Here is a 17,607-nt window from a genome sequence, read left to right as displayed (position 1 = left end):
GAGTAGGAGAAAGAGTAGTTCCACCATCAGAAGATCATCGGCTTCAACTATCAGACCACTTTGGGGCTGACCCAAAGTTAATCTTTAAGAGCATTATCCCAATACTTCCCAAATACAGATGAGCATGGGGCATCAGCCACCTCCCTAGCAAGCCTGTTCCAGTGTCTAATCTCGATAAAGCAGTTTTTTCTCATAATTAATCTGAGCCCACCCCGATGGCGTTGAGCCATTGCCATGAGCCTTGTCACTATTACCCAGGGAAAAAGGGTGACCCTTCCCTTGTCCCTTAATGCATTCGAACACACCTACAGGATTTCACCACTAGTTTTTATCCCCCATAAACACCAGAGCAAAGAGTTCCTGGGATCAAACGACATTTTTTTGCTGCGTTTCACAACAGGGAGCTTTTCCTGTCTCCAGCTGGGGGCACAGCACCAGAGCCCAGACCCGAGAAGAGAAGGGAAAGGCCGTGCCTACCTTCAGGAGGCAGCGCAGGCTGCCCAGGTTGCAGCGGGTGCCGAAGGTGACCTGGTAGAGGTGCTCCAGCAGCAGGATGAGCGCAGCGTGCCGGGGCGGCTCAGTGCCGCTCAGCTTCTCTGCGATGGAGAGGAATTCGCTCTGCACCTCGGAGCGGTTCAGCAGCAGCACCGTCCTGGGGACACGGGATGGCTGTTAGAGCTGGCAGCCAGGCTGGCACGCTGCTGGTGTGCAACACTGGGTAAATTCCCGCTAGATGGCAGCGTCCCTTCACACGAGCTGCGGATGTGGCTGTGCAGGAGCGCCAGAGCCATGCTGGCGGTGAGGGTGGGTGGGAATCCTCTGTCCTACCCCTCCCTGGCATCATCTCTGCTGCCATATCTGCAATATCACCAGCCCCAGAAGGGCTCCAGCCTAGCAGCCAGTTGTCCAAACTGGACACCCAGCATTTATGATGGAGAGGGGAACAGAAAATCAGAAAACGCCTTCTTTTGCAAGGTGAACATCACAGCTTCACAGAATCACACAGCATCACAGAATGGCCCGGGTTGGAAGGGACCTCAAGGACCATGAATCTCCAACCCCCCGCCACATGCAGGGCCATCAACCTCCACATTTAATACCAGACCAGGCTGCCCCATACAATCTGACCTTGAACACCTCCAGGGATGGACAAGGCATCCACAGCCTCTCTGGGCAGCTGTTTCAGCTCCTCACCACTCTCATAGTGAAGAACTTCCCCCTGAATCCAACCTAAATCTTCCCTCCTTCAACTTAAAACCATTTCCCCTTGTCCTGCCATCATCTGCCCTTGTAAAGAGTTGAGCATCCCTTCTGAGCTTTAAGTTTCTGCAGGGCTTTAAGTTTTCTGAAAGACTTTGGCAGGGAGATGGTGCAGGTATGAACTACATTTTCCTCCTTGTTGAGGGCGCCTGGAGGAAAGTATGGGAGACTGGCAGGCTTCATGGGAAGCCCTTGCACACATAGCTCGCCTCCTCCTGCTCTGCCACCAGCAAGGCTGCCTGCTTTCCAGGAGCTGCTGCTGGAGAGAAGAGCCACATCCTTCAGCTGGGAAAGCTTTTTGCTCTGGACCACAACATGAACACCAGCAGGCTTTAAATTCCCAAATCCTGGAGAGCACGTAGTCATGTGCTTACATTTATGGACGTGAACGATGCACATAACTGAACAAAACCAGCTCTGAATTAAGGATGGGCCAAGGTGCAACTGGTTCTAGAAAGCTCAGGCAAAGGGCACAAGCTTTCAAAAAGCCTGACATTCAGCTTGTGTACAGCCTTGTGCCAAGTTTTCAGGGTTTCATGCAAATGCAGCCACCTCGCTGCAAGCCACAGGTGCTGGCACTTGCACTGGCACAGAGCAGGGCAGCTGTAATAGGAAAGCAACACAACAGCATCAGTGCAGCTGGGTGGGATACTGGTGCAGACCCCAAGCTGTGCAGCATGCATATAGAAGCCAAAGCAACAGGAGAGCCTTCCCATCGTGAGCAGGGGTAGCTGTGAAAGGACTGTCCCTGCAGCCAGGATGGGCATGTACTGCCTGGGCTCATTTCCCTATTTACAAATGAGGTGCCAGGGCAGGAAGAAACGTTCAGCCCTCAAGTAAGGTGCAGGGTTTGACTGAACCAGCGAGCCCTGCATTGCTGCACTGGTGTGAGCTTGCTCCTGTTCTGCTTTGGCCTGGTGGCTCAAGCCTTTGCCTTCCCTGCCTCAGAGTTGCCCTCAGATCTGTCTCCCTGTTTGGGGATATCCAGCACAGGATGCCTGCAGGTACACATCTGTGGTTGTGGAAATGTCACAACCACTCTCCCCCTTCCTTTCCACAGCTCAGCTCTGCCATCCAGCTCTTCTCCCCTGTCACCACCTCTACTTTTGAGATGCTGATTGCTGCAACTCTGCTGTTGCTGCAGAAGTAGCATGGGATAGTGGAAATGATGGAGCAAGGCCAGCAGTGCCTGCACTTACACAGTGGAGCTCTGGTAGTTCTTCACAGGCAGCCCCTGCTCCATCCTCACCAACCTCTGGAAGGAAATCCCTGGGGGAGAAAGCAGAGGACATAAGCTATGGGGGTACCACAGGCCGCCCTGCTCCAGGTGCTGTCTCCTGTAGCAGGAACAGCAGCAGCAAAAGTCCTTACAGATGCAAAGCACAACTCGAGTGCAAGGGGAATGAGCCCAGGAGCAAGGGAGAAGTGGGAGAGGAACCAGAAAGTGGGAAGGGGAAGCAGCTCCATGTCCAGCCCCTGAAGCCCCACTGCTGGCTGCTGTGGGTTACACCAGTGATAATTCAGCAGAATCTGCCCCTTGTTTTATCCTTCCAGTCCTGGATGTCCCTGTGGCCAGCAGGTCACAGCCACTGTCCCTCCTGCAGGGACAGAGCCCACATGGCTCTGGTAGGACTGAGTCTAGCATGGGCAGCCCATGTCCCCAAGCTGCCTCCCCCAGGAATGCCCCCATGGTGCCATCAGGATGACATCTGCTGGACCTGGAGTCGCAGTCCTTGTGACTGGGAGACAACAGCAAAGCCCATCCCACCCTAAACAGCAGGAGGGGCATACTGGGAAAGATGGCATCGACAAGATCCAGCACCTTTAGCACCATGGGCAGCCACATCCCAGCCCCAACTGCTGCTTGACAGCCCCAGAGCTGCACTAACATGGGAGGAGTACCCACAGCCCCCTCACTTTGCACCACTCTTTCAAAGACATCAGCCCCAGCTTGTAGATAAAAGCTATAGCATTCTTGGCAAATACTGACAGCAGCTTGTTCTCAGTTAATATTTACCCCATCTCAATCAAAACTGTTGCTTCAGCCTCTTGTCAGGTCACGGAGGCTGTGAGGTCCCGGCCAGTGTTCCAGCACAGGACACATTTTCACTGTTCTTGGCTGCTCTGTGGCACCCGCCCCCACACACCAACACCTCCCATCAGCTGCTTCATGCAGTGGTGGGGGAATCCCATTTGTAGGAGGGGAAAAGCCCTTGGATCGAAGTCCCCAGCTCAGCAGCCCTGGGCACTTGTGGCAGCATGGTAAGGGCAGAAGGAAGCAACATCCCCAGTGCTGGGGCTTTTCCAGTGGTCTTTACAGCAGGGCCCCAAGTGGTGTCACAGCAATATATGGCCAAGGAGGAGCTGGGACAAGCATCCCTGTGATCACATCAGCCCTGCTGCTCCTTCTGGAGGCCAGGAGCTGTGTGATGGCCCAGACACACCTCTCCGGGTGGCCAGGGTCTCCTTAGAGACTTGCAAAGGGGATTTTAATGGTGGGCATCCATCCCTATCTTTCCTTGTCTCATTAAGAAATTAACAGTGTGCCCCTTGGGGCTTTGCATGGATGGAGACCTTGTGTTTCACATTCCATCTCCAAACCAGCTGTCTGTATTAAGGACACAAGGTGGTATCAGCAGGCCCAGCTGCAGCCCCCATCCCCTTCCAAGCCTTCCCCAGCCCTGCTCAGAGCAGATCACTGCCCTGTGCAAGACAAAACCATGGCTGAAATCTGCTCTGTGCAATGACAGCTCTCCGTGAGCCACGGAAAGATGGGGAAATTAGGAGACAGGGCTTTTGAGAAATAATTGGAAGAGCTGCTCCATTGGGAACAACATATGTCCATGGGAACAACATGGGTATCAGCAAAGAGTCCCTAATTAATTGGGGCGCTGCTGCCACTCCACATGCCCAAAGCCGGATCACAAGGCAGCATCTCTTCTGCAAGGACACAGCTGGGGATTCCTCAGCCTTATGGAAACTCCACCCCACAGCAGGCTCAGACCCTCCCACCACCTTCATGCTGATGAATGGACCCACTGTTAGCACCCCCGTTATGCCACAGAGCATCTCGAGCAAAGGCTGTGGCTGGGCGGAAGCTGCTGGCATGAGCTTTGCCATGCAAAAGACCAGCAGACTGAAAGGCAGCCAGGAAATAGTGACAGTCCATGCTAATCCACACCAGCCCTGGGCCGAGATCGGATGCTCCCATTACTTTGCCCACAAGGCAGCACCCCAAAAACACATCCCCAAAATCCTGCCTTGCTCCTCCAGAGAAATCTGGTCGCACTCTGCATGCGCTGTGGGCTGGTGAGCAAACCCAGGGAAGCAGCATCAGTGTCACACGAAAGCTCACGGCAGGGCAAGAGCACTCACCTGGTGCCTTGAGCTCATCACTGATGAAAGTGAGCAGCTCACGGAAAACATCGCAGTAGGGCACGGGCCAGGTGAGGAAGCTGTGGTAGACGCTGGCAGCTTTCAGGAGCAGCTCGGAGTCTGGTGGGATGTGAGGAGCCTGCAGGGATGGGGAGGGGTGGTGAGAAAGGGAGCAAGGAGCTGGTGCTGGAGCTCTGCATAAAGCCCAGGGGTTATGGGGTGGGATGGGAGGAGGAGCGGATGGGATCAGGGCTCACCCCATGACACCCCATGCTCTTCTAAGGAAGAGCCAAAGCACCTCACTGGGCACAGCTGCAGAACAGCTTCCTCCACTGCGCCTCCCCAGACTCACATGCCACAGCCTATATATAAACTCCCTTTTAACAGCCACAGATCCATGCAGATGAATCACATTGAAGTCTGTGCTTTTGCAAGACCTGGCAGCAATGATTTCCTCGGGATAATGATGCATTGTGCTAATAATATTGATAATAAAAAAATACTTCCTGTGAATGCTCTGCTCCTTTTCATTAGCATTGTCTGCACATTTTGCCCAACTCTACAGTGCAATGAAAACAATTTGGCTTCTCTGAAGAGAGATACTGCCTCCCTTTCTGACTGACCCGTCTTTAAATGCAAAGATTAAAAGCACCAAAGTGCATTTTTTTTCATCTCTTGCAGCTTGTGCAGCCGTTCCTTGCCCTTGATCCCTGCAGATTTGTATGGGATCTTTTCAGAGAGGAGCAGACCAAAGCAAATGGGACCTTGCAGATGGCAGCTACAGGGGGTTGGGGAGTGCTGTGTGCAGCTGACTTACATAGAGGACGGCGTAGTAGAAAAGCAGGGCCAGGGGCATCACCAGGTCGTAGTCACACCTCTCCTGCACCTGTAGGAAACAGCAAAAGGGAGAAGGATGAGCATGGGGGTGCCAGATGTCCCCCTGTGAGTGCATCTGAGCCCTCTCAATCCACACCACCGTGCAACCTTCCCCAACAGGTGGAGACAGCTCTTCTCCATGGGAAAATCCCCCTAAAGCACCCACAGAAGCAGCAGGCAGTGGCACACTCTGCCTTTACTCTTGAGAAGCCGCATCCAGCCGAGCTCCTGACCCTCTGATGCTCTCGATCCTGGCAGAGTTGCATAAAATTTTATGCAAGTAGACCAAAGCAGGCAGCCCAGCCCTGCTTAGGGACTGCAAATGGCAAAGCCCAGTGCAAAGCATGCATTTCTGTCCCAACCTCAGCAGGATTATTTCCACAAGGGACATAGGGAGTGCTCAAAAGCAGGCTTGCAGACACTGTCTCCCTTTGTTTACAAGCATGGCACAAAGTGCAAGAAAAATTTATGTACAGCACAACATAATACAACGTCATTGTAACAAGATCAATCCCAGCCACTGAAAACAACTCGTTGATTAAACAGTAGCAGCAATCACGTTAATGTATTAGCGAGGCAGCCTTTCTTCCCTCAGAAATAAAAGGCAGCATTTACCCCATCACATGAACCCCAGAATTCCTCCCACATCATGGCATTCCCCTCAGTCCTCCTGCCTGCAGCCCCAGGCGGCCCTGAGCTCTCCCACACAGGGTTGGGCATGGCAGCCAACACAGTGAGCCCCACTGATGCTTCAGCTGCCCCAGCTCCATCCCCTGCACTGCAGGAAGCTGGGCAGAGCCTCAACAAAATCTCCGTATCCATCACTTTGGAGCTGCTGGACCAACATTGCCCACCAATGGGGTTCGAACACAACCCCGAATTGCCCATCAGGACCTGCAAAGCTCCTCCCCAAAGCCAGCAGCCCCCACTCACCTCCCTGGCCTTGCCGAGGATTTTCTCCACCAGGATGAGGTAGTTGCCAGCATCCCTGCTCACCAGCTCCTGCAGGCTCCAGCAGTTCAGGCACAGCCCTGCTGCAAGGGAGACAAAGCACAATGACCAAATGGTGCTCACAGGAGGGATGAGCAGCAGGGAGGGGTCAGGGGGAGGTGTTTGATGCCTGGATCATATTGCTGTGGGGGAAAAAATAATCACACCCCAATTCTGGACAGATTTAAGCTCTCCAAACGGCGCTTGTCACAGCAGCATCACTTTTTACCAAGCCTCTCAGCACTCTTCTTGCAGCCCAGTGCACCAAAGGCAAAACTCAGATCCCAGCCCCTCTGCAGCCAAGGGTGATGCTCACCCCCTGAGCAGCTTCCCAGGCCCTGCAGCTGCATGGTCAGACCTCACAGCAGCATCGCTGCGGGTGGTGAACACATCAGCATCGCTGCTAAGCCTGCCCAGCATTTATTCCACCTCCTCAGTACCTCCAAACAGTCATAAAATGCATGTAAACCCATCCAGAATAGCCAGATATTGAAAGAGAACTGCAGAAGGAGTTGTAGTTCCCTCTGTCCCTCACAGACAGGTGCTGGGACGCCCATGGTTTTCCTGGCTTCCTGCCATGTTCGTAGATGAATGAACAGGGCAGGAGCTGTTGCCCATTGCAAAGTTCCCTCGCTGCCATGCAACATTTTATTTTCCACAGATCAGTGTTTTCCAGCGCAACCTTTTGTTGTGGCACCTGATCAACGAGGGCACAGCCATTACGGACAGTAATTCAGCTCTAAGTTTTCCTTTAAGAGAAGTCAGTGCAATGACACAAAACCAAGGCTCTCCTCCAGAGGACCCCAGCAGACCAAACAACTCAATGCTGCCCTGAAGAGCAGCACCCTCCAGGAAAACACCCAGCGTCCAAGAGATATGGTCAGAGCAGACGGGAGCTTTGCTGACCTCAGCAAGAAGCAAAGCCCTGAAACACAGCTCCAGCAGGGAGGTTTGGGGTTAATTCAAGCTGTTTTGCACCCAAAGAGCCCAGCCCAGCAGAGCTGAGCAGTGCAGCACCAGCCAAGGAGCAAGAGGCTTCCTGCACGAACATGGCTGTGAACACAAAGGGCAGAGCCAGGCACGAGCCCTTTCCTTCCTCTCACTGCTGGCACAGAGGAGGAAGCAGCAGTGGCTCAGGCAGGGAAATACTGGGATGCTTCCCTGGAGAAGTGCTGGGCTGAATGCACAGCAAGCTGGGAGCAGGGGAAGACAGCAGAGACAAGAGCAGGGCTGGAGGGAAGCATCGTGCCAACACAACGCTGGGCAGAGGGCTCTGACCCATTTCTGTGTGTTCTACAGGAAATCTGAGCTAAAGCAAAGGATGCAGCAAGGCTGAGTTAACGTTGCTCTGAGCAGAGGAATTCCTGTTAGACTCACAGCCACGGCAAAGTACTGGGATGACCCACAGCAAAGCAAACAGTGCTGGGAAGCTACAAGCTGCAGGGGCTGGGCTCCTCAATTTGGCAACGCAGCGGTAACCAAAAACACACCAAAACAGCTGCATCCTTGCTAAAAATATTCTCCAGCATAAAAAGCAGCTCGGAAATCCTGGACACAATAAACAAAGACTGTGCAGCAGAGCACCATCAGGCATCGGTCAGGACGCTGGGTGGGAATTCCCTTTTGTCTCTGCATAGTCCTGGTCACAAGCATCACCTTTCTGAGCACTGGGAGCAGAGTTCAACCCTGTATCCAGAAAAAAAAAAAAAAAGAAAAAGGCTCTTTGAGCACTGAAGGTGATGCTCTTCACATGCACAGGTCAGGAACGAGAGCCCCAGATGACACGAATAGCACATGAGCCACCTGCTCTGCAAGTGTCACCTCCATCCCTCAGCAGGTGCCCTGTGGGCAGCCAGGACACAGCTGGGCACTGTGGTGGCACCAGGGCACTTTTATGAACAGAACCGAACAGAACTGCAGAACAGCACCTGGTTTATGAGCAGAACAGGGACAGGCTGCAGCCAGGTGGGAAACCACATCCAGAAGTTTACTTGCAGCTGCTCATCCGAATCAGTACAGCTCAGCAAAAGGACAAAGGGAGGATGTACACTGAGTGCACACCAACAGCTCAAATCAGACTGTCCTGCACATTGCACTTGCACTTGATTCACCAGTAGCACATTTCTTGCTCTGAGATACAAAGGAGGCTGGCGGTCTGCAGGGAGGGCACAGCTTGGGGGCACCCTTGTATGATGCTCGAGCCTTGTTCCCCATTATCTCCTGTGAAAGCACTGGTGGGGGGAGATACGAATATCCACCCATATGAAGTGCTATGAGCAGAGACCCAGGAGGCTTCAATTGCTGTCAAGTTCTGGCCCCGTGGGCGGCCTCAGAAGGATGAGGCTCTGTGAGCAGCACTGTGAGCCGCCTCCTCCTGCTGCAGCTCCTTCCTGACCTCAGCTGCTGTGGTTGCTGCTTCCCCTGCGCTGCTCATAGAGGGGGGAGCATCAAATGGGGATAGATAGATAGATGGATAGATAGATAGATAGATAGATAGATAGATAGATAGATAGATGGATAGGGAAAGAAGAACCTTCACCCACAGTGCTCAGGGCGAGCATCCCGGTGCTGTCAGAAGTGATGCAGTTGGAAGGAGAGAAAAGCAGAACGCTGCAGCTCCATTTCCAGGCTCAGAGCCACACAGGTGGGGCCCTGCAGCACATCCTGCACTGTGTGCAGCCATGGTGCTTCCAGAAAACCAGGGGGTGGAGAGGGCAGCGATCCCAACCATAAAACACCACACCAGGCTGTGAGATCAGCTCCAGGGTTACAACCAGTACGGCTGAGAACTAGTGGTAGTTCAGTGTTCTGTTATTAAACTGGAGCACCCCAACTACACAATTCTGATATTTAGATGACTGCATTCAAGCAGCGCTTTCAGCCTCCCTTCACTTAGGAGGAAGTTTTTCACACAGAGCGTGGTGAGGCACTGGAACAGGTTGCCCAAGGAGACTGTGGATGCCCCATCCCTGCAGGCATTCAAGGCCAGGCTGCATGTGGCTCTGGGCAGCCTGGGCTGCTGGACCCTGCACACAGCAGGGGGTTGGAACCAGATGATGTTTGTTGCCCTTTTCGACCCAGGCCATTCTATGATTCTATGATTCTATGATTCTATGACTCATTAGAGCTGAGCACACCAATCTGAGCCCCACTATTGTATCATCAGATGCTGCTCTGGCTCTCCAATGACCTCCATCCTTCCTCAGCAGCACCTTCATCCTTCCTGGCACCAAGCAACCCACAACACAGACACAGCATTCACCTCTCCCTGGGACCTTTGGGGCACCAGGCTGCCCTACAACTTCCCCAGCATCTCCCCACCCACCGAGACCCTCAGTCCCCATCCTCCTGCAGCCCTTCTCACACCTCTGATTTCCCCAGCAGCCAGACCCAGTGCACTCCTCCACCAAACACTCTGTTCCTGTGAGCAATACACCGTTTTGCTTCCTGTGGCACACCAGGAGTTTACTACCATGCCCAGCAATGAGGAATAAGGCAGTCACACTGTGCCCAAATGCATCTCCACGAAGGAAAGCACATCACGTTTGCTAGCACTTTTCCACTTGATTCCTCCCATAAATGCTGCAGTGCAAGAGGGATGCTCATTTTAGGCTCCTGAGCTCACTATGTGCTCTGGGACGTAAATCTGCAATGCCAAAGCACTCTCACTTCTGCCCTTTGCTGATTCCACAAACCTCAGCAGCTCAGTTGCTCACGCGGGTGAAAACGTCACATCGGAAGTGATTATTCATCCTCTCCAGAACAACCTCCTGCAAAGTTACTGTGCAGAAATTAGACCTCCAGTAATTTAAAATGGAGCAAAGCCCCAGCAGCGCTCCAGCCCAATGAGCTGCAGCGTGGAACACCTTATTTTGGTGCCTTGCACAGGGAAAAAGGAGGGGAGTGCAAGTAAACTGGGAAATAAAAGTGATATAAGAAGTTGAAAATGAAAAAGGAGAAGGATGCTGCCCAGCTAAGAATGAGACAGAGATTCAAGGAAAATAGGAGGAACAGAGCCCTGCCATAAATAGCAGCATAGCTCTGACACTGGACAGCCATAATAAAACTGGCGTTTGTTGCACAACAAAGGCAGGAGAACATGAAAAAATTCCCACTCTGTTTGTGCAAATAAATAGGATATGTTCTACTATGCTCTGTTTTCCCTACACCACCTTACTGCAATAACAAACTACTTCCTATAACAACCGCAAGTGGGTCGGACTCGAAGCAGCAGCTCTTCCAAGGCTGGGCAGCATTGCTGCTCCCATCCCTTCCACCCACAGCCCAGGTCAGCCTTATTTTCGCTAATGAGCTGGAAACATTACAGAGTGGTTTTTAAAAGGCTACATCATGCAGCCACCAGCACTGAGGGGCTGGGATTAGTGAGTGACGTGGGGAATGATGAGTTGTAATGATGGGAAGAGGTGAGCTGTGAGTGGCACAAGGAGCTGCCCAGGCAGAGGCATTCCTACAGGCACAGCCACACTTCCAGGAACCAGGAATGTAGGTCACACTTCAGGAACTGGTACCCAGAATGCGTGCAGGCCCAAAGGGCTCTGGTGCTGGTGATATCTGCATGAAGCAGGCCTTGCAGTGATGCTACAGCCCCAGAGCCAGTGTTGCTCCTGTGGGTCTGGCATCAGACAGGAGATGGTTTGCAGCTCCTCCTTGACCCATGATGGAAAAGCAGAGGAGGCGTGCAGAAGAATTGCACAGACATAAAGAAACCTGGGTGTGACAGCCCTCATGTTCACTTCTTTCATCCCCAGGTGGATAAAGGAGCGATTTAACTGCAGCCTGGAAGTGCAAGTATGAGGATGAGAATTCAAAATGTGATATGTAAGAACGGCTTCTGCTTGTTGCAGCTCTTCCCTCACCTTTGCCACCCTGAATCTTGTCCCAGTGCTCTAAATGAGGCTCCCATCTTTATGGCCAGCACGGTATCTGAACCAGATTAACCAGCCGATAGCTATATCTCAACAGTTGCTTCTGACAATGCAGCAGGGATACGCCCAGAGGGTCTGAGGTCTTTGTGCCCCAAAGCAGGTATTCCTGGCTGATTACAGAAAGGGGCCTTTCCTTGGAGTGAGCAAAGAATCCTCCTCTTGGCAGCTCATGCATGGGCACCTGGCAAAACAAATGGCTGCTCTGCTCAGGGTGCATCTCTGTATGACCTAACCTGACTTGCTCAGCCACTCAGTCCACCCTCCTACTGCTATGAGAAACTCAGGAAAATGGACTGGATTGGATCCCACCTCTAACTTTGAATGCTGGAAGGGACAAAAGGCTGCTCAGCCTCCCAGGAGCACCAGCAGGTCTGTGCTGTCCAGGTAGGTCAGCAACAAGAGGGTAAAGCATGCAGAAACAAAAGGGTCTGCCCCATCAAGGCTGTCAGGGAGCTCATGATCAACAGGTCACCTACCAGCCCATCTGCTGGAGACAGCATCTCTGCTAAGCCCGTGCAGACATCTCTCCAATGCATGGTAGATCCTGTCCTCCGTGCACGTGGTGTGCTGCATTTTAATTCATCTCCTAAGGAAAGAGAAGGAAGAAGGTCAGAGCTTAGCTGAGAGCATGGTGACACTCCTGTGGTGCGCACAAGATGCTCCTGGTAAAATGTCCTGCTGTTGCTGCCTCCTGGCACCTTTTCCAACCCCAAAGCCAATGACATTCACCCTTTGTTGTCCTCTTCTCTCCCAGTCCCTCCCAATCATGGCAAAGAAAAGGAGTTGCACACATCCATGACCAACTGTGAGGCTGTAGGACCAAGGCACCCAGCTCAACCCACTGCAGGCGTATCTGCTGCCTCATTGCTTCCACCTGTGGCACAGATGGAGTCTTGCTTACATGTTTGTGGGTTAGCCTCCATCAGAGATAGCATTGCAGGAGCTTACAGCTGCAGCACCCTGCAGGGGAAAAGCAATGGCAGCCTTCAAGATACCATTGCTTGCATTATGTGTGGATCATCCTTGGTGCCTCCAGCACTGTCCCCTTGCTGCTGTGCAGCCAACGTGGACAGGATGCCGTGTGGCCCTGTGGCAATGCTGGAAAATACCAATGGGACCTCAGCCCCAGCATCTATCTACAGGCATTGTGAAACTCTGGACTGTGTGCCTGGCTGTGCCCCTTTCACAAAGTGCTGCTGTCTCAGCTCTCCCCACGGCTCAGGTGCCAGCCCAGACCTCAGATAGACTGCACTGGGGACATGAGGATTTTATCCCACCCACTCCAAACACTGGGACATCAGGAAATCAAAAGCCATTTGCCCAGAACCTCTCCTTAGATCTGCTCCACCTCTGAGCAAAGAGGTGCCCAGGGCAGAGAGTCCCTCATCCCCTGCAGTGCCAGCCCTGCCTTCGCCAGAGACCTCGGGACAGTCACCTCTCTGCTCCCAGCACACAGAGAAAGGCTCTTGCCTTTTGGTTACAGGTGGCACAAGCGCATGAAAATATTCCAGGAAAAGGAAATAAAACTTGCCAATATTACAAAAGACACCTGTCAATGAGACTTTTGCTGTCAACCTGGCCAGGACAGTTGTACATTTCCCAAAGCTACCCCAAAATGTTTGATTTCTTCTATTCGGTCAACACTCAATGCTCAGCAGACACTTCCCCACCAGCAGGAGCAAAAACTGAGGGATCTCAGCAGAGGGGTCCCTCCGTCTGCCCAGTGCTGGCTGCTAATAAATAGCCCCTAATTGCCATCAGTCCCTCATAAAGTCCCCCCCAGGGCTGAGGCTCCGGTCCCAACACTCACCATCCCTCAGTTCCGAGCAGATGAAAGTGAAGCCATCTGGAAGCACTGACCTGCATGGGAGATCTCTCCTTTGCCCTGAGAAGGCTCCCGTGCTCCTGCCCCACCTGCCACTGCCACAGTTTGCTCTTACATCTTCTAAAGTTTTGCACATCCACAGTGTGAGGAACGCCCGCGAAGCGCCCTGCTGCTGTGCTGGGGACTGACTGAGAGCGGAGCTGCACAGCACCTTAGTCATGACTTGTGGTGCAAGCAGTGACTAAGAGCACGGCGTGACTCACCAGCACCGTTCCAACACCCTGCTCACAGAAATACACCTCCTGCACGTCAGCTTGCTCCAGAGCACAGCTCGGCTCTCGGAGGGGAAGGGTGATGAGGTGAGCCCCATGCCAGCCCAGCTGCCCCTTCCCAACGCCTCAGCACAGAGCAGGCAGGGAACATAAGGGTGAAAGATGACAAAGATTTTATCGTTGCGTTCTAAACCAGAGAAAACACAGAGCCTTTGTTTTCTTTTCCCTGGTGTGCTACGGACCACACAAGGATTCAACCCAACGGCTGCTTACAGAGGCATCTTTCATGGGAGAGCGCTGCGTGTTCACCGCAAGCAAGAGGGAACTTTTCAACCTCTTCTGCTGTTTATTCCCCAAACTCTCCCTTCCTTTCCACCCACACTGGGCAAAATGACACAAGGCAAGGGACAGTTGTGGATGTAATCGGACTTCCCACAGAGCTGGGAAGAAACCAGGGTTAAGGTCAAGGGTTCAGATCGATGGGAGGGTGGGTAGGCATTGATTAAAAAAAAAAACAAAAAACAAACAGAAATCTGTCCTCTCCCTCCCTCCAGCCAGACTCCCAGCAGCAGAGCTGTTAGATCTTGACCCTCCCTGCAGGCTGGCTGGTGCGAGGTGCTTGGAAGGGATGGCACAGACACTGCAGGGTGAAGCTGTGGTCACGTTTGCAGCACGCCAAGGGGGCCCCAAAACCCTCATCACCAAGAGTGATGGCTGCCTGGCTCACATCTAAGCAGAGCAGCATGTTGCAGAAGCCGTGGGTTTCCCTGCCTTCTTGCCCCTTGCACACAGCTTGGACCCCAACATCAACTATGGGACTTCAAGTCCTGGATGTCCCTAAGACAAGATTGCTTTCTTTTCTCCAGTAGTAACAGTGCACACTGTGAAAGCAGCCTCCCAGCACTGGGAAAGTTGTCATCACCACTTACATAGAGAAGTCAATGCTTGGAAACATCAAGTAGCTTTTCTGCTGTCCTACAGCGAGTTGTGGCACAGCTGGGAGGAGAAGGCAAACCTTCAGCTCTCCTGGCACATTCCTTATCCTCATAAAGTCCTCATGCTACATCAGCAGTCAGAAGGGGTTGGAATTCTTCACAGCACAGCTAGACCTCATCCACTTGGAGCCCTCTCTGCCTCCCATCATGCAATCCATACATATGGCTGCTTAGCAGAGGCAAGCATCTGCTCCTCAGTGCCCATGGAATCATCTCCTCCTCCACCACTGCCCCAATGGAGGTAGCAGGAGGAACTGACACAGACCAAGAGCAGAACCAGGAACCACAGCATGGATCTGGGCACAGGACCTCACAACAAAAGTACAGTTGGCTCTGTCAGCCTTGCATCACACCAGCAACATTACTGCTGTGACAACACTGAAGCTTTCTGGTTTCCTTCGGAACAGAGCATTCTTGCCTCGTGGCTTTGTTTTGGAGAAATGAGCAACAATTTAAGCAATGCCACAAGCACGGGGCAAAGGATCCTGGGGCGTCTGTGAAATTGTCCCAGCAACCCAAATGGATGCAGAGGTTTCCAGTTGAGTTTGCTTCTTCTGTGTGTCACAGTTAAAAAGGTGGGCAAAGCAATCATGTTTTTCCTGTTAACCCGCGCTGATTAGGTAAGCACTCATCCCTTGGCACAAAGAGGGGATTCACTGATTGCTGTTCTCCTGCTTTCAGGCAGAAAGTTTGCCAAAATCCTGACGTTTTTGAAGCATTTATTTATGGATTCTCCTGCTGGCTTATGAAACTTGAGGCCACAGAGAGCCCTCAGGCACTCCCAGCTCCAAGACGCGTTTTCCACTCTGCTGACACAGTCTGTGGTTACCCTGCTTGCCTTTGGTGCCTTCAAACCTTTCCTTTTCTCAGCTTTCCAGCTCAGGGTTAGAACAAATGAGACCTGAGGCCCTTGGTGCCCAAGTGCTGCTGCCCCTCTGCATAGAGTCAAGGATATGAGAGAGGCCACCAGCAGCTCCACGTGGTGGGGACAGGGCAGGTGAGAAGGTGACTTGGGAGGCACACATCTGCTTCTCTGCATGGTGGGGCACCTTTCTGTGTTAAGGTCCACATAAGCCCTAGCTGTCATCCAAAGAACTTCCCTGGTTTCCTTCTACTGTGGTGGAGCCCAGGACACCACTATGAGATGGGAACAGAAGGAGATGCTCAGAGACTAAATCCAGTGTTGGTCTTCCCAAGTGAAGGAGTGAAGAGAATTAAACCATCTTCTGTGGGTACACCGGGCACTACCTACCCCAGCAGCAAGCAGATTCCTGCCTGCCCACCCCAGTGCTCTCAGAGGCAGCACTGCAGCCAACATCCTGCTGGCTCCCAGCCACCTTCCCAAAGAGGAGAAATGCAGGCAGACATCAAATAAGTCGAGATCTCCCCTTCCAGAACAGCAAATCCCGGCAGTATCTCCTGTGGCTGGAAGTCCTCCACCTTCCTGCAGGGAAACCTGAATTGGGAAGCACAGCCCTGCTCTCCAGAGAAAGCCCCTGGGTACTTTCACAGCCAGATAACTCCCTTTCCTGCCCTGATTGCTTTGAGGCCGCTGGCCAAGCATCCCAAGCAGGAAACAGGAAGGAAAAACAAGTGCTTGACCCACGGGAGCAGGTCATGAACACACTGCCCAGGTCCATGGGCAGTGGCAGCGGGTGGAAGGATGGAAGGACAGATGTGGGTTGACTTGCAAAGCTGCTGACCCATGGGTTAGCACAAAGAGGGACCTCAGCACTTGGCTTGCTGCTGCAGCAGGGCTTAGGGCACTGGGGATAAAAGCAGCGATTCTGATGAGGATAAAGGAAAAAGGAGCTTGGGCTGATGCTGCAAGAGAAGGAAAAGCACTTAATTGGGAATTAAAGCAAATGGATTCTAAGGAGAGCTATTTTTCAGGGCAAGGTCCTCCTACCAGTGCATCAGCAGGGATCTTGGGCAAGGTCATGTGCCCCAGGCAATACTTGCTTGCTGCCTCCCTGGAAGGTGCAACAGGAGCAGAGCAGCACGGGAGCCCTGGGAGCTGCATCCCCACTGCACTGCAGCAGATGGTGCATGCGTGGTTTCTGCTCCACCAACAAAAACATCTGCTTTTCTTAGATTGCACTGAGCTCTTGGCTTTAACTATCCTTAGCTTGCAGGATTTTATTGCTACCTCTACACCGTGCACAGGAACCAAAGATAGAAACTCAGAGCCGAGAGCAGGAGCAGCTGGAGGAAGTCTTTGTAGAAATCAGGGCAAAGAGGGGAGGAACCTGCGAGTTTTAAGATTCAAACTTCAACCATGATGTATTTACAGCTCAGGCGAGCGCCGGTGCATCAAAGAGCAGCAAGATGGAGGTGATAAGATGCTTGTTCAAGCTGCATAAAGGCAGCATATCAGAAGATCCTGGAGGCAACTGGTTTGACAAACATCCTTTTGGGGCGCTTGCAAAGGACAGTGTACCATGCAAACACCCCAGCACCACATTATTTCCTTACAGACCCACAGGTTCCTGTCCTGCTGAGCAAGCACAAAAGCTGCTTTTAGCCCAAGAAGTAACAGCACTTTATGCCTTGGTGGGGATCATGACTGACCTTCGCTCCTTCGGCTGCAAAACCTCACCTCCAGGGAGCCTCCATAACAGAGAAGCAAAGTAAGAGCAGAGAAGCCGTGGTACAGGCTGCCCATGGAAGCTGTGGATGCTTCATCCCTGGAAGTGCCCAAGACCAGGCAGCCAGCCCAGAGGGATGGACCTGGGTGGGTTTAAGGTCCCTTCCAACTCAAACCATTCTGTGATGCTATGACATGGAGCATCTTGTCCAAAACCTGACTGATAACACCCAAAGGGAGCTCTTATTGAACCCTGGCACAGAAGAACCAATGACATCAACCACTGATGAGGCCACAGCGGGCAAACACAAGTGAGATCTGCTTGGGTGACAGCACCCACATCCCTGCAAACCACCCACACACAAACCCACTACATGTTGGCTTGCCCAGAGCACCGCCTCTACTGCTGCCAAGTAAAAGTACTGGTTTGAGAATGAGCCCAAAGACTGACAAAATTGCCTTGGGTTACTTGAGAAGAGGA

General features: G+C 52.5%; 1 protein-coding gene across 4 annotated transcripts in view; it reads right to left on the bottom strand.

Moving 5' to 3' along the window:
* Nucleotides 1-17,607, bottom strand: part of PIK3R5 (phosphoinositide-3-kinase regulatory subunit 5) — a 47,997-nt gene that overhangs the window by 9,271 nt on the left and 21,119 nt on the right. For 3 of the 4 annotated variants that reach the window (XM_042883864.1, XM_042883867.1, XM_042883865.1), the window contains exons 2-7: nt 11,924-12,033; nt 6,445-6,545; nt 5,453-5,521; nt 4,636-4,774; nt 2,460-2,529; nt 478-652 (exon numbers count right to left, since the gene is read on the bottom strand). In XM_042883864.1, the coding sequence (XP_042739798.1) occupies nt 478-652; nt 2,460-2,529; nt 4,636-4,774; nt 5,453-5,521; nt 6,445-6,545; nt 11,924-12,020 (651 nt within the window). In that variant the 5' untranslated portion in view covers nt 12,021-12,033. Of the gene's footprint in view, nt 1-477; nt 653-2,459; nt 2,530-4,635; nt 4,775-5,452; nt 5,522-6,444; nt 6,546-11,923; nt 12,034-13,307; nt 13,369-17,607 lie in introns of those variants that run through there. The other variant, XM_042883866.1, reaches the window with a different exon arrangement.

The sequence above is a fragment of the Lagopus leucura genome, unplaced genomic scaffold (assembly GCF_019238085.1).
Source record: "Lagopus leucura isolate 7727_CA_CO unplaced genomic scaffold, USGS_WTPT01 Super-Scaffold_100040, whole genome shotgun sequence".
Taxonomy (NCBI): Eukaryota; Metazoa; Chordata; class Aves; order Galliformes; family Phasianidae; genus Lagopus; species Lagopus leucura.
The sequence above is the reverse complement of the archived record's forward strand: the minus strand, read 5'-3'. Positions and strand labels throughout refer to the sequence as shown.